The 16,894-nt window shown below is 22.4% G+C and overlaps 5 protein-coding genes and 1 non-coding gene across 6 annotated transcripts; 3 read left to right on the top strand and 3 right to left on the bottom strand.

The window, feature by feature from the left end:
• Positions 1–767: 767 nt before the first annotated feature.
• On the top strand, positions 768–910 carry PY17X_1439700. Its single transcript, XR_002696591.1, has one exon. It is a non-coding gene; the product is annotated as a small nucleolar RNA snoR15 (small nucleolar RNA).
• Positions 911–2,278: 1,368 nt separating this feature from the next.
• Positions 2,279–3,805, top strand: PY17X_1439600 (conserved Plasmodium protein, unknown function; the record flags this gene model as incomplete). The annotated part of the gene is made up of 1 exon (XM_720374.1): positions 2,279–3,805. One exon carries the CDS (start codon positions 2,279–2,281, stop codon positions 3,803–3,805), a length of 1,527 nt encoding a protein of 508 aa, XP_725467.1.
• A 2,222-nt stretch (positions 3,806–6,027) lies between these two features.
• On the top strand, positions 6,028–8,151 carry PY17X_1439500 (conserved Plasmodium protein, unknown function; the record flags this gene model as incomplete). Its single annotated transcript, XM_726112.2, has 1 exon — positions 6,028–8,151. One exon carries the CDS (start codon positions 6,028–6,030, stop codon positions 8,149–8,151), a length of 2,124 nt encoding a protein of 707 aa, XP_731205.2.
• A 705-nt stretch (positions 8,152–8,856) lies between these two features.
• PY17X_1439400 (conserved protein, unknown function) lies at positions 8,857–11,055 on the bottom strand (the record flags this gene model as incomplete). The annotated part of the gene is made up of 1 exon (XM_726111.1): positions 8,857–11,055. The coding sequence occupies one exon, from the start codon at positions 11,053–11,055 to the stop codon at positions 8,857–8,859; it is 2,199 nt and encodes a 732-aa protein (XP_731204.1).
• Positions 11,056–11,590: 535 nt separating this feature from the next.
• PY17X_1439300 (FbpA domain protein, putative) lies at positions 11,591–14,099 on the bottom strand (the record flags this gene model as incomplete). The annotated part of the gene is made up of 2 exons (XM_726110.2): positions 11,591–11,669; positions 11,791–14,099. The coding sequence occupies 2 exons, from the start codon at positions 14,097–14,099 to the stop codon at positions 11,591–11,593; spliced, it is 2,388 nt and encodes a 795-aa protein (XP_731203.2).
• A 943-nt stretch (positions 14,100–15,042) lies between these two features.
• On the bottom strand, positions 15,043–16,380 carry PY17X_1439200 (uncharacterized protein; the record flags this gene model as incomplete). The annotated part of the gene is made up of 1 exon (XM_723766.2): positions 15,043–16,380. One exon carries the CDS (start codon positions 16,378–16,380, stop codon positions 15,043–15,045), a length of 1,338 nt encoding a protein of 445 aa, XP_728859.2.
• Positions 16,381–16,894: the final 514 nt, after the last annotated feature.

The following is a 16,894-nucleotide window of genomic DNA, read 5'->3' as shown; positions in this document are numbered from 1 at the left end:
TCCACATCCTTTAAAAATTCATGTATGTCCAAATACATGACGTTTTAACGATTTTTACAATTTTATTTTTTTATTTTTATGAATATACCTAAAAACTCCCTTAGAGTGTTCTTCATATGATATAAAAAAAATGCTTATGTTTTTTCTTATCCAAATATTACATATTCATGTTTATATGTGGATTATGTGCTTATCTGTGTGTACGTATTATTTTTTTTTTACGTATCCAGAATTTGTATATATTACGTTTTTTATACAAAAATTACTCAAACAAATAATTTATTAAAAACAATGGAAATTAGTTCATAATGCAATTATAAAAATGTAAAAAAAAATAATAAAAGCTAGCATGTATACTCATAAAATATTTTTTTAAAATTCCATAATAATATGTTCTATAGGATCTACTATTTTATTAATATTACTTAATATTTTTTGGATGGTGTGAGGGCAAATAAATGTTATTAGCTCATCAACATAAAAATAATTTATTAGTATTAAAAACGGATTTTAAAAAAATTTAATGTTAAAGATAATATTATAGGAAGCTTATATTTATGATATTCCATTATTTAATTAAAAATTACAATTAAAAAAATATATCCTTCGATATTATATATACAATAAAATGTAAACTAAAATATAATTATAGCATTTAATATAAATCTGTTCATAAATATAAATTTGTTGATTTTTTTTTTTTAATATTACAAAAAAAAAAGAATATTTCATTTTTACAACATAAAAGTGTCAATTTCCTTATATATTTTATATGATGATATAGAAATAAAAAAAGAGCGAAAGCCTTAACGCAATATTACTCCTATTCATTTTGTTTAGAGGGTAATATATATGTAAAGGTTTATGAGCGTTAAAAGTGAGTAGTTTTCAATCTGATAAAATATATAATGGACCATAATGCTCATACAAATATGTTCGATATATATGCATATAAAGTATATATCGATCTATCATTAGAATTGTATATTATTTGAAAGGGGAATAAGTAATGTGTAGATGATTTTATATTTTATTATAAATATTATATATACTTTTTTGGTCTATTTTTAAGGAACAATAATTAATATATTGTATACCATTTAAAAAACATGTGTATAGAAAAATATATACCAATTTAAATGGTTACAAAATAAAAAATACATACTCGTCTATTATAACGTGTAATTGCTATTGTTACAATATATGATATATATATTTAAGTATATATATTTGATTAATAAAGACAAAAGAATATGCATTTTTTTTATTAAATTTGAAAAAAAATGGAAAATTTCCATATTTATATGATTAATGAATTTTCCAATAAAATATATTTGAAGCAGCTCTTGCAAATGGGTGTAGTTTGAGATTGGTACATATGCTATGAGATTCGGTACATTTGGTTTGGTGTTTAATCTAATAAGTGTAATAATGTATATAAATATAATTTACTAACTACGATTATAGGGATAGTAACTGAATCGAAAGAGGGTGTAAGATAATATATCGTTTTCCCCAATTTTATACATAAAAATGTAAAAAAAAAATAAATGTGTTGGTATTGTGCATAATTTTTTTTTAATTGTAAAAAGTAATCATAATAATAGAAAAAAATACCGTCATTCAGATATATGAGTAGTAGCTCTTTTAATTTTGTTTGTTTTTTTTTCAAAGTGCCTTTTGTGAAAACTTTATTAAGCAAACTAAAAACATTATAAAAAATTATAAGATAAATATTATAGAAATAATATACATAGTTTACTCAAAGTTTTGTTAACTTAGTATCATATTTTGTGCTAAATTTTTTTTTTAAATTATTGGTATATAGAAATGTGTATGCATTTGTTCGTTATTTTATCTTAAAATGCTTGATTAAATTGAAATTATTTTATAACAAAATTTTTATTATGCACCTATTTTTAAAACATTGAAAACAAACAAAGATAAAAAAATAAATTATCCATATTTGAATTATAACAATATAAGGGTACAAACATCCTACACAATACCATCAAATATAAGTAAATTCCGAACAGGGGTGAAAAAAAAAAAGCAAAAAATGATTTTGCAATAAATTTCCGATACAAATTTGTTTTCTGTCATACACTTAAAATAAAACAAAGTAAACACCAAATACGATTTAAGTAGTTAAATATAAAAGATTTAGAAAAAAATATAAAAGGAATAGCATAATTGAGTTTTCCAAATACTATAGCAGAAATAATCGGCACTATTGTGCTGAACTATATTTTTCAAAAATCAAACTTTTGTTATAGAAATGGATCGTAGACTTTTGAACAATAGCCACTCATGTTATAAAAGAAAATCAACATACGATAATGGATACATAAATTGTGATATACCTAAAGGTAAATTTCTTCATTTTATTATAAGAATAGGTATAACAATAATAACTATATTAGTAGTTTCATTGTTTATAAAAAATAACAATAAAATTGCACGAAATTTAAGCATAATGAAAATTGGTGTAGAAGAACATGAGTTTTTTAATTCTTTGGGATTTCCATTAAATAGCAAAGAACTAATTTATAATAAATTAGAATCATGGGGTTTTAATTTATCAGACATAGGAGAAGAAGGATTAAATCCAGAATATACTGAAGAAAATATAAAAAATTATAAATATTCCAAATATACTTATAAAGACATATTATTATCAAATTATGTAAATAATGAACGTAGTGAAATTTCGAAAAATATATTTTTGTATAAATTTCTAGAATTATTAAAAACAAAAGAAATAAATACATTTTACGATTTTTTACAAAATTTTATGATATTACAAGATTTAAATTGCTTACCAGTTAGTTACAAAGGTATATATATAAATGATAAATTTTTTACACTTAGTTATGCAAACGAATTTACTATTGGTGATATAAATAAAGTTGAAACTTTAATAAATGAAAAGCCATTCTTATATTTAACATATCATGGTGGTAAAAAAAAAAATGGTATTCATAATATTTGTAAATTTTCAAGAGATGGATATTTTTTAGGGTCTGTATTATTACCATTTGAACATAATGGAATATTTTTTAATATAATAAGTTTAAGAGGATTATTGTTACACGACAATTATTTATATGTTGCTGACTCATTTAAAAATAATTCAAAAATATATAAATTTTCAGATACTGTTAATCATTTTTCGAATAGAAGAGAATTTGTTTCTGTCTTTATTTCACAAGATAACCAATTAAACCCATTAATGATCCACCCATATGGAATAAAAAAACATGATAATTATTTTTATATAAGTTCACAAAATACAGGAACAGTATTAAGGTTTGATATTGAAAATGGAGAGTTAGGCCCATCAAAAGATTCATTGAAAAATGAACATAATGGTGTTGTTGTTAAATTAAATAAATTTGAAGAAATAAGGGGATTAGATTTTGATAATTTAGGAAGATGTTACGTATCAAATAAACAAGTAGGTGTACAAGTATATGATAAAAATTTTAATTTAATAAAAATTATTCCAATGTTTTCTCCTATATCTGTTTTATTCAACAATGATAATAATCGTATATTAGTAGGAAGTTCCAAAAGTCATGATATAAAAGAATATGATACTCATAATTTCGAACTCATAAAAACAATAAAACACCCATTGCTTAAACATGTAGCAGGCATGGTTGTATATAAAGATTCCTTATTTGTTATATCACAAAGGAAAAATAAATTACTTGAATTTTCATTAACTACAAACTTGTTAAAAAATATTATTATTAACGATTTTAGTGACATTGGGGAACGTGTCATATTATCATGGGCTTAGTTTCTTTACGATAATTTATCCAAATGTAATTTTGTATCTCTTATTGTTTTTTTTTTTTTTTTAGCGATATTATTTCCGTTAACATGAAACATCACAAGTTACCAAAGTGAATGCATATTTATATGATTCACTACATACCTACATACAACATAGTCATTGTATTTTTAATTTTTTTTTTATATATCATAAAAATATGCTTTATGCAATTTGACTTTCCGTGCATTTTCGCATTTTGGCAAAAATATATATATTTATGCATATATTTATATATCCTTATTATTCAAATTGAACGCAATAACTATACTCATACTTGTACACCCTTTTAATTTATTAAAATGTCTAGTAACGTGATTAAAAAAAAATATAGGATACAAGAAATGTAGTTAAGGCTAATTATATGTATATATAGGTGTACTTTGAAAAAATGGTACTCTTCATTCTTAGTTTTAATTTGAGCAAATCTGCCATTTTACTATTTACTAGACTTACGACAAACTATTATTTTTTTTTATTTTAATTTACATAAGAAATATAAAGATAATAAAATAAAATAAATTTACATAAAACAACATTTGCTCTAAACACCGTATATATATATACGTCGATTCGAAGAGTAAACCTGTTTATAAATGTAATCATCACGAATCTGTGCATTACAGTCCTTTTTTTAACGTTGCATATGGTAATATAAAGTAATGGGTAACAAAATTCGAAATGTTCTAATTAAAATTCAAGTTCTCAATAGTATGATGAATTCTAATATATATATGTATATGATTCGTAGAAAAAGAAACAAACAATTAAGCTATAGTTAGTATTAATTTTTTTATTTATAACAGTTCATAAAATATGTGTATATAAAAATTATATGTACTTTTTCTTATCTATATATTATATTCACATATATATATTTTATATTAAACAAATTTTATTTATTCTTAATCTTTAGGAGAATTTCTAATATTTTTATCCGATGATTTTTAATACCGTTCATTTTGAAATTTTCTTTTGCCAATAAATAAATATTCACTTTATTGTCCGCCATATTATTATTATTATTATCATTTTTTTTTTCGTTATTATGATATATATTGTTTCATGCTAAACTTTAATTATTTTCAATGGTTTTATACCTTAATATTTCTAAAGGAGTACAAAAAAATAATTTTTCATTTTTTTCGACTTCCTTATTTAGTTTTATGATTGCATCACCGGGTTTTGTTAATCATTGCATTTTTTGTTTATAATAGTATTACTATTAGTAATTTTTTTATTTTTATTTTTGTTTTTATTTATTTTATTATTTTTTTTTTTTTTTTTTTTTATAGTAAAAAAAAACGTCAAAAATTTTTTTATAGCAACGGAAGCGAAAGAAAAAAAAAAAATTCAAATTAATAAAAATATAATTAATAAAGAAATAATATAACTAAAATAAAAAATTTATAAAATAATATAATTTAATAAATTATATATAAAAAATCTATCAATATAAAAAACATATAACAATAAAAGTACATAAATATATATTATCAAACAGATACATACAATAATATTTATTTAAACAATGTTATGAATCATTTACCTTCTAGGAAGAATTAACTAAATAAATCCATTCATATAACCCAAATAAAATGATAAAATAATAATAATATTTAACGAGAATATAAATGCGCTTTGATGAAGATATTTTGTTCTATTTTGAATACGTTAAACATTATGATGTATCATTATTCCCATTAATATAACATATAAAAAAGTATAATAACAACAAGTAAAATTATATATATATATTTTTTAATTGAAAAAACATAATTTTAGATATAAAAATATTCAAACATATGAACACTTCAACTCTTTTAATTTATATACAAAAATGTTTATTCTTTAACTAATTTTATAAAAATATAATAAAGAAGAAAACAGAGAGAAAATAAAAGATGGAAAAACATAATATCTATTTATAGCATAAATATAATAATTATCAAATTGGAAAAAATATAGCATAATAAAAAAAAGTATTATATTTTTTGTGTTTTATACTATATATAAACTCATATACATATTCACAAATGGATATATGCATAAGATTTTATAAATGAAGAAATAAAAATAAAACATTGAGAAAAAAATGAGGTGATATTAGAATTATATGCATATATTATAAAGTTATATATATAATTTTTACAATATATAGATATGTGTATAGATTGAGAAAATAGCAAATGAAGGGCGAGGAAATGTTGGAACTAGTAATAGATTTCATTTTAACCCTGATTGTAGATATAGAGCTGTATATATGCATCTTTATACTCTTAGTATATCTTGTAAATAACAAGATAAATAAAGTAACAAAATTTAACTTTTATAAAAGTGATTCCCTCCTTAAAAAATTAGCCAAAAACTTTTATATAGTAGAATTAAAAGCAGACTTTAGCCCGACCAAATATGTATTTAAAAATATTTTATATCATATATATTATTCTATTGTTATTTTTACACTGATTTATTTATTCCGGCTATATACAATTAACACGAAAGATATTCAAAATCCATATGAATCCGATGATTATTTTTCTGGTGAAAATGAAAATGTAAATGGAAATGATAACGAGTTACATAGTATTGCCAATTCAGGTATTGTTTATTTTCTTGCATTTATTTTTGGAAGCATAATTTCAGTAGGGTTTTATACAAACATTTGTAAATTATTTAAACGTAATAAAAAATATGTAAGTATACAAAAGTATAATCTATTAAAATATTCCATGGATATAGCTAAGGCAGATTTCAGAGATTATTTAAAAAAACCAACATTTGAAAAAGGAACTAAATTTAAGTTAAATTTAGGAAAAACTCTTAAAAGATCACACAAGATAAATTCTGAATTTAATAGACAAATAAAAAATGCTTCTGCTGAATCTAAAAATGGTGTCATGAAATTATCTATATTATCCATTTTTTATATTTTATTTACTAAAAAACATGTATTATATGATGAACAATTTTTATATGATTCTTCTACAAATGAGAGCACGAAAAATGAAAATAAATCAAAAGAAAAAGGAAAATTATCTATAATATTTGATATGATATCGAAAGTTATTATGAGGAAGGGAAGCTTAAAAACGAATGAAGATACAAATACAAAGGAAGTAAATGCAGAAGGTGTATCAACATCTGGAGAAAATAAGGAGGGTTTTGACCAATCAGATTGCCATACAACGGAAAAAATCGAAGAGACAAATAAAAATGGTGAAATAAATGAAACCGATAAAAATCAAGAACATAAGGAAACAAAAGAGATTTCTACACAATTGTCCACAGAATTTAAGGATAAAATAAATATAGAAAATGTATTAAATAATGAATTAATTATTGAACAGGTAAAAAAAGAATTAGATATGGGAAATAAAAAAAATATTATTACCGACGATATAAAAAATGCTCAAAATATGGATGTAAAGTTAGCAATTGATAATATAAAATTATGTGATATAAATGAAGATATAAAAGAAGTATATAATTGTTATTCTTATTATTATTTTAAAAGCCCAGTAGAAATATGTATGCTATATTTACCTATGTTCTTCTTTTTTAAAAATAAATTGTATCTAAAACTATTCTTTACCTTATGGCTATATATTATTAATTGGATCTTATGGAATATCATAACATTTATGTCTATGTTTAAGCCATCTTTATATGCTTATTATTATTTATTCAATGAACATATAATAAATATATTAAGTGAAAATATTAGTCAACAAGAGAAGAATACGATGCTGCAATTTTTTTTTGGATTTTTTGTTTCATCACTTGTATATTTGAAATATTATTTGAATACCGAATTTAAATTAATAAAAAATTCTCATGTAGAGTATTTTCAAGCTTTAATTGGTACACTTTTAGATGAATGTTATAAATTACGATCCCAAAAAATTATAAAAAATTTTGAAAATTTAAAAATATTTCCACTAAATATTGATTACCAAAATAAGGGAATATTTTTAGATAAAAGTTTATTGCGCACTCCAAAAGAATTAGAAAAATTAGAAGAACAAAAACAAGTAAGAAAAAATACAATGTTGCTAAAAAACATAGGAAAAATAGCTAAATACTGTGATAAAAATACAGCTAATCAAATAGCTGAGCAAATCAAACTTGTTCTTTTAAAAGAAGTTCCACAAAAAGTAGCTCTTAGTATTTCCAATCATATATCACATGAAATTTATACAAAAATTAAAAATAACGATGACAAATTAGAATCACATATAAACACCTTCCTCAATGATATATCATTAACCATTGATCCAAAGAAGCAAAATTTATCTGAAAGTGATGGTTGAAGTTTGGCCCTAGAAATTATTCCGATAACAAGTAGCAAAATAAAATGACTAGTGATGAAAAGTTTTGAGCAAATTATAACACCGCTTTACGAAAATTACACGTATTGATAAATTACCGCGATGTCGGCAATTTTTTATAAGGAACTTATAAAAAATTGTCGAATAATTAATGAGCGAAGAAAGCGACAATGTATAGAATATATACATTGGCACTAGCTAGATGCATACTAAAAAAAATTATGTTTTGTTAAAGTTATTACATTATAGGCACATTATTTTGTGCCTATGAATTATTTGAATATGTATAAACAATAAAACATATATATATATATATATATATACATATATTTGGCATGTGATATGTTACTAAAAAGATTATCTTTTATTAATTTGTAAAAACAAAAAATCGCATTATGCGGTTGCACGTTTATAAATGAAGACCCTTTTTATTCATATACATGCATACAAACATACATTTAGTTATTTGATTTTAAAAAACTCCTCATTTGTGTAATATATATTGTATACGTCAGTTTTTTTTGTACCTTTCTTCACATATATATGTATGCCGATGTTTATTGTACCCTTTTTTATGACATTATAAACTTAATTAAACATTAAATATCATTATAGTTTTTAATTATATTTCATTGGTCTTGGTTTTCTTTGGTAATCCTTTATTTTTTCTTCAGGATAGTCACAGCTTTAAAAAGGGTGTCTATTCCACGAATCACGGTCTTCGTTTTTTCTCAAAAATTTAAATGGATTTTTTTCTGGAACATATGTGTACTTATAATTTTCATATGCATCAGAATGTGTATAATCCACTGGTAATAGTTCATTTTTATCATCTGTTATGGCAGTTTGTTTTTTGAGCCAGTTATCAAAAATGTGTACCCCTTCGTCCCAATCATATTTATAATTGTATTTATTTTTCTTTTCTTCTTCAGTATTTTTTTTCTTTTCTTTGTATTTATTATTAATAGAATAAAATTTTCTAAAATCTTCCTTAAAATCGTATACCTCATCATATATACCAACACCAATATATACATTTGAAGCAGGCCCTAAAATAACATAATCATTATTATCTTTTATTTCTGTTGACGGAGATTGAGATTTTAATAATAATTTACATAAATTTAATGACTCTGTTACATATTCAGAAGACTCTTTATAAAAAGGTGATGTGTGTATATAATTATATTCACTAAATGCAAAAAAGAAAATTTTAACAGGTAAAAATGAACCTGGTTTCATGACTAATTTTAATGAACAATATCCATCTATTGAATTGTTCATTCCATCTGGATAAAACCATAATTGCAATGAATCAAAACCTCCTAAATTAAATATATCTGATTTAATTGGTTGTCCTAATCTTTTAGGATATTGCTTACATAATAACGGTATAAAATTAATAGGCCATATAAAATTCATTCCTACAGATATATTAGCTGGATATGTTTCTGCGGATCCAATAAATTGTACATCAAAATAATTATTTTGGGTTTTATCTAAACTTCCATAACCTGTATTATTATTAGTTCTTTGATAATAATTGTTAGAATAATAATTTTCATTTAATTTTTCTTGATCTATTGAATCAAGAAGATCTTTAACAGTATCATCATAATATTTCCAATTTCCTCTTTTTATATCATTTTTTATATTATCAGACTCCCATCTTTTTTTTTGTTTAATTCCACTATCTCTTTTTTTTTGTTCTTCTCTCATACGTCCAGTTCTTAAATGAATATTATTTGGATTTATATATTTTGGAAATTCAGATTCATATTCACATTTTTCATCAAGTTCTTTTAATTTTTTTCCATGATTTAAATATATATACCCTGGATAATTTCGATCGAATAAAATTTCTCCTAATGTTGAATCCATGTAATAATTTTTTCCAACTTTTTTATATTTATTTATTTTATCTTCTCTTGATAGATATTCTTTTTTTTCTATCTCTTCACCATTTATAGAATCATCATTATTATTGCAAATTGTCTCTCCATTTTTTATTCTTTCTCCCAACATGAGTTTAACTTTTCTTTCAAAATCATTTGAAGGAGATTCTTCATCACAATCAACATAATTATTTTTAGATTCATCTTTTTCATTACGTTTATTTTCATTTGTGTTTTCATTATTATTGTTTCTGTGAATTTCCTCGCCTCCATTCCTTTTTACAAATTCATTATATTCTTCATTATTAAATTTTGTAGATATTTTGGGAGTTATTTTTATTTTTCTTGTATCAGGGAATCCATGAAAATCTTTCCCATCTATCATTAAAAGTGGAAGTCCTTCATTAATACAATAATTTTTCAAATCATTTTGATCAGTTTCGTTTTTTTCTTCACCTTTTTCTTTGGTTATTTCGCCATTTAAATCTGATTCTTCTTCTTCTTTTTGCTTATTGTAGTCAATTAATTTTTTATATAAATCAGGACTTATATCTTTCAAATTAGATAATTTTTCCAATTCAATATGTCCATCGCTATCTTTTCTTCCTCCTTTTTTATTATCATTTCCCTGGGGAAATAAAATTTTAAATTGTTTAGGGTTGAAAAAATTGCTTTCAGCAAATAATATATTCTCTTTAACTTTTTTTTTATTCCAATGATTTATTTCTTTCCCACTAATACAATTATACTCCTTTTGGAATCCGTTCCTTGTTTTTCGTATATTAAATTTTAAATTAGTCACATTATTTATGTATGCGTTTTTTGGGTAATTCCTACTGTTACTACAAAATTTCCCACGACTTTTTACACAACCCCCTTTACTGTACACAGGATATAAATCATGATTTTTGTTCGTTAAAATGCATAAGTTACTTTTAGAAAAAAAAAATATTATTATAACTATATTTATAAATGGGAAAACATAAGGCATTATTGTAATCAGATAAATGCATATTCATATTGCCATCAAAATCATGTTTTATCATGTCCCTAACAAAAAAAGTAAAAAACACAAAAAACCAAAAGCTCCTAAAACAAACTCATCCTATTTTTTTTTTAATACTTGTGAAAATCGCATTTAATTGTTAAATCCATTATGATATTTATCATGCTTTATTTTATTTTTATATGTTTATTATATATACATATTATACTTTATTTGGTGACTGCACAATGAAACATACAGAAAAGAAAATATTTTCAAAACGGAAAAAAAAAAAATCAATAGTTAAGATATCTCTAAATGTTTAGTAGAATTATTTTATTTTTGGCTTTTAAACGTTAAAAAATCATAATAATAAAACTTAAAATAATATGTGTAAAAATAAATATTACAAATAAGCGAAAATTTAATTATAAAAAGAGAGTAGCGGCAAACACAAATTGCAAAATAAATAAAAATAAAAAATTAAGTTTTATATGGGAAAATAATATAAAAAATGAAACCACTATGGGTATATAATTTTCTATTTTTTTTTTTTTGAAATCTCTATTTCTTTATTCCTTTCATTTAGATCCTTTATGATACTAGAAACTTTGTTAGGCCTGAAAAAATCAATTTGCATACACATTGTAATATATAAGAAAATATAAAAAAGAAATGAATAAAATGAATAAAATAAAATATAAATAATACTTTATATATAATTTCACTTGTCAATATTACCTTCCGTATACAAGCCTGTATTTCGTGACTTCTACAGCCCCTTCATTCAAAGTGTTGTCCTTATAAACATATTTTCCAAGGGTAAAACAAACAAGTGTCTTTTCCATTTTCCTTGATTTTGAGAAATAGGCAGCTACATTAGCAGCATATTTTATATCATCATCAATATTAATATCTGATAAATTTAAATCTGCACTAATTATTTTACCATTAATTTTTTTATTTCTTAATATGACATGGCCACCTGGATGTTGATGGACATGGAACCATAAATCATTAAACTTCAAAATTTGTGTTGAAATTTTTTCGTTTTGTTTACTATTTCTTCCAATTATTAAAAATGGAGAAGATATATCAGACTCGTTAATTTTAATTAATAATGATCCTTTATAAATATTTTGAGAAGTTTTTATAGTATTTGGTTTAACATTAAGAATTTTTTTTTGTATAGTTTCTTCTTTTTCTTTTTTTTCTTCCAATTTTTTAATATGTGTTTTTCTATTATCTTCTAAAGGATTAATTTTTAATTCGTTTTCTATTAATTTTAAAGCATCAAATGTTTTTCTATCAACCCAATCATTCATTTTTGCAATAGTATAGTTAAAAACACTTAATGTATTTATTTGTTCATTTAATAAGTATTGTTTTTCACAAATTTCTCTTTCAGATTTATACTGTTTAAGCATTTCTTCATATTGTGGCATTTTTTTTTTAATAAATTCTTTACAAAATTGTAAAGAAGTATAAAATTGATTTACTGAAAAATATTCACTATAGTAGTAGTAAACTAGTTCAATTACTGTGTCAAAATGAGTTTCTTTTTTAGTTACAAACTGATTATTTGTATGGGCATTTTTTCCATTTTTTTCTGATTTTTCATTTTCTATTTCTTTATCTGAATTATTCGAATTTAAAGTTGATTTAGAAATTTCGCATGTAGGACTTTCCAAATTATGAGTGGTATTATTTGCAGAAGATGTGTTATAATTTTCTTTTGATATATTTATAAGTTTGACAACAGAATAAACATTTAAATTATAATCATAATGTGGATAATATGTAAATGCTCCATTTTTTTCTTTTAAATTTATAAAACGTGCCCATTTAATATATGCCTTGTTAAAAAAATCTAATAACAAGGTTTGGTCTAATTCTTGAAATTTTACATTATGTTTTATGTTTAAATAATCAAAAAATTTTAATAATAAATTATAACTAACACCTTCATATAAGTCTAAAATGGATGAAATAAAAGATTGTTCTTTTCGTGATTTAAATAAATTTATAAATGATGAAAAAAATTCATAATGATTTGGAATTAGTTTACATTCATCTTTTGTTGGGAAAATGTAAGTATGGCCTTCTTTATATGATTTATCTATTGTCTTTTCAGTTATACTATTATGAGGGGATATTAAAATTTCATTATTAGCTTTATTAATAACATAAGAAATACAGGATTTATTATGTAGATCAAATATTAATGTTACTTTTCTGTTTGGATTATTTGCACTTGGTAATATATCTATAATATCTATATCGTGTTCTGTTTTCCTTTTTAAAATAAAGTCTATACATAATATTTTTATAAATTTATTTTTTATATATATGTCAGAAATAAGTGAGTATTTTAAAATTGGATTTAATTTCTGTGCATAATCATCTTCTATAAATCTATTAAATAATTTCCTTATTTTTAATCCTAAAGAAATAATTGGATTTTCATTATCATAGCATAAATATAAATAATATTCTCTTCCATTTTTATTTAAATGCAAAACAATAGTTTTGTTATCTGTTTGTGTTATATGCTCTACAATAGAATCTTGTAACAATACATTTAATTCATTTGCTAATAATTGCAAGGTTGTATAATCTAAATGCTGAAAATTATTTGATAATTTGTCTTCATTTTTATTGTGTGTTTTTTTTTTCAGTTTTATTTTATTCCCAAAGGTATTTTTTGAATTTCTTATTTCTTCTGCCTTTTTTTCTAATAGTTTAATATATGTATCACTACTTTTGTCATATTTTGTATACTTGAAAATGTTGTCATCGTTTGAACTGGTACTATTTTGTTCGTTACTACTTTTTAAAATACTAAATTTTTTTTTCGTATTAATAGAATAGTAAAAAACGTTCCTTTTTGTATTAACCTTCGTCCTACTATTTAAGGACACAAAATGGAAATTCTGTTTTTTATGATAATTTATTCTCTTACTAAAAATTAGTAACCATGATGTATTATTCATCATACACGGGAAAATTATTAAAGAAATTAAAAGTTTTGTTGCCCTTAAAAGAAGCATTAAAAAAAATTGTTTCGTACTAGTAGAAATCGTGTATTTTGAAAGATGTGAGACTAAGTAAGAAAACAGTATTCATTTCTACAATTTTTTAAGAGTATTAGGGGGAAAAAATAAGTTTACATGCATATCTATATATATTAACATATTAACGTGAATAACGAAAAAAAGAGGCAAATAATTAAAATAATAAAAAATAAAATATAAAAATATATTACGACAAAAATAAATAAAATGAAATGGGAAAAAATGCTCCAGCAAAAAATTGTTCACATCTCATTACGTTTAACATGACGAATAAAATATAAGATAAAAAAAAATTTTGTTCTATAAAACTTATGTACCATAACTTTGCGCGCAGAGTCAAAATTGGGTTTGGAACATATCATCATATATATGCATAATTATGTGGTTATATATGTGCCTGATCCTAAACTTTTAATCCTTTCGCTTTTCAAAAAACTGATAGGATGAAAATAAATTGATTAAAAATTTATTCTCTCCTTTTATGATGAAAAATAATAAAATAATTTTTTTTTTAAGTTGGAAAAAAAAATCAGAAAGAATTTTTAAAACGAAACATATAATGAAAAGAAAAAACAAGCATGTACACACATGTATATATAGTATAAATCAATTATCGTTGGCATCATGTAAAATATCCATAAAATTGGATACAAATATTATATGAACATCAATAAGTGTCTTATAAAAATCTTATAGTTATATTATGAAATTGATAAAACATACAATTTTTTAAATTAGATATTAATACATTCTTTCGAACATTATTAATACTGGAATTATAATTTTTATCGCAAATTTTATCACTCTTTAGGCATAGCCATAAATTAGTTGAAAAATAATAATAAGCGAAGAGATAGTATTTAATAGAATATACCAAAAATATGTATACATATTATATAAACTTTATTTTATTGCAAACTTAGAGAAGTATTTTATATTTCTCTTCCGTTGGGACACTATTTATGACACACCTTCCATCATAAGAGAGAGAAGCAAATACCCAAGCATCTGTTTTACTCCATGCACCTTTATAAACTGATTCTTCATGATCTGAATATGTTTTTATTAATCGATAATTTACTTGTTTATCTTTTATATTTAAATTGTTAGTATATTCTAATTTATGTAATTTAACTGTATGATCAGTACTTGTTGTAAATAATAATTCATCATGAAAGTGATTAATATTGATAGAAGTAATCCAATGTGTATGTATATTCATAGTAAAAAAATCATTTTTTAGATATCTTAAATCCCATAATTTTATATAACCATCTTTAGATGATGTCATAAGAATGTTAGGTATATTCGAATTAAAATCGAGAGAAGTTATGTTAGCTTTATGATTAGTATATGTAGAAAAAATAGGTTTATTACTTTTTATATCATATCCATATATATATATGTCACTTGCAACTGCTAATACATTTTCATGATGAGGATCAAATGTTCCGTAATTTAATTGTTCACTAACAAATTTTGATGTAATAAAATTTATATTATTACTATTACTTCTATCAAAGATTGTGTAACTATATTTGTCTATAATTGCTATTTTTTGAAATTCATTTTCATAATCATTCCATGCTATATTTTTAATTCCTACATATTCTTCATCTCTTTTTAATTCACATAATTTTTCTAATTTCCCTTTTGTATTTAAATCAGGGATATACTTTTTATTACTATTTATAATATTTTCATTATTTATTTCGATTTCAGTACTTTTGTTATCATTATTTTCTTCCACATAGTCACATGGAAAAGAATTGTCATCTAATTTATCATTACAATGTTCTTCAATATTCTCATTTTTTATTTCGTCCTTTAATTTTTTTACATTTTCTAATTCGATACCTTCATTTTGATCATTCTCTCTAAAATTATTTAAATCCCCTAACCACAGTGAACATACATTATGAATATCATTTCCACTGCAATTACTATCGTTTGAATGATATAATCCAGAAGAACAAACAAGAATATGTTTTCCATCATTTTCTTTTTCATGCATTCCTAAGCAAACCATATTGCCAATTTCTCCGTGATGTGTAAATATTTCCACATTTTCAATATTGAGACTTTCATCATTGTATTCTATCAAATGTATTTCATTATTATTACATGGATTATCAGAACTTAACAAAAAATAATGTAAGTTATATGATTGATTTAATAAATTATTATTTACATTGCTCAAACATCTAGATTTAAAAGGTGAATAATATGTATTTTTTAATATTTTCCCAGAATTCATAATTATCAACACTTTATATCATTCTTTTGAAAACACATATTAATTTATAACTTGCTAAGTCATATATATCCATACCTCACATATATATATTTCCACATTATATTTTTACATACATTCATATATAATACTGTATAAATGAGTTACTAAAAAACTCAAATTTATAACAGAGGAAAAAAAATAATTCAGATTAATTCCCAAAATACTGATTAAGTAATAAATTTCGTATTAATTATAACGGGAAAATTTTATTTTTATTTTTATTTTCGTAAGTGATCGGAAATTAATTCTCTTTCAATCATAGATGAACCATTAGAATATAGGTACACATTTAAAGATCGTATAAAATTATTTTTTTTAGTATGTATTTCCATTCAAATCTTGAAGTGAAACATTGACTAAATTAGTAAGGCCCAGTGTATCCCTTTTTTACATAATTGTGAACAAATATATTTAAAGATTTTTCTTTTTTTACATTCTCAAAAAAATGTTGAAGCAAAAGTAATTTTTTTTTAAA

This window comes from Plasmodium yoelii (genome assembly GCF_900002385.2).
Source record: "Plasmodium yoelii strain 17X genome assembly, chromosome: 14".
Taxonomy (NCBI): Eukaryota; Apicomplexa; class Aconoidasida; order Haemosporida; family Plasmodiidae; genus Plasmodium; species Plasmodium yoelii.
The sequence above is the reverse complement of the archived record's forward strand: the minus strand, read 5'-3'. Positions and strand labels throughout refer to the sequence as shown.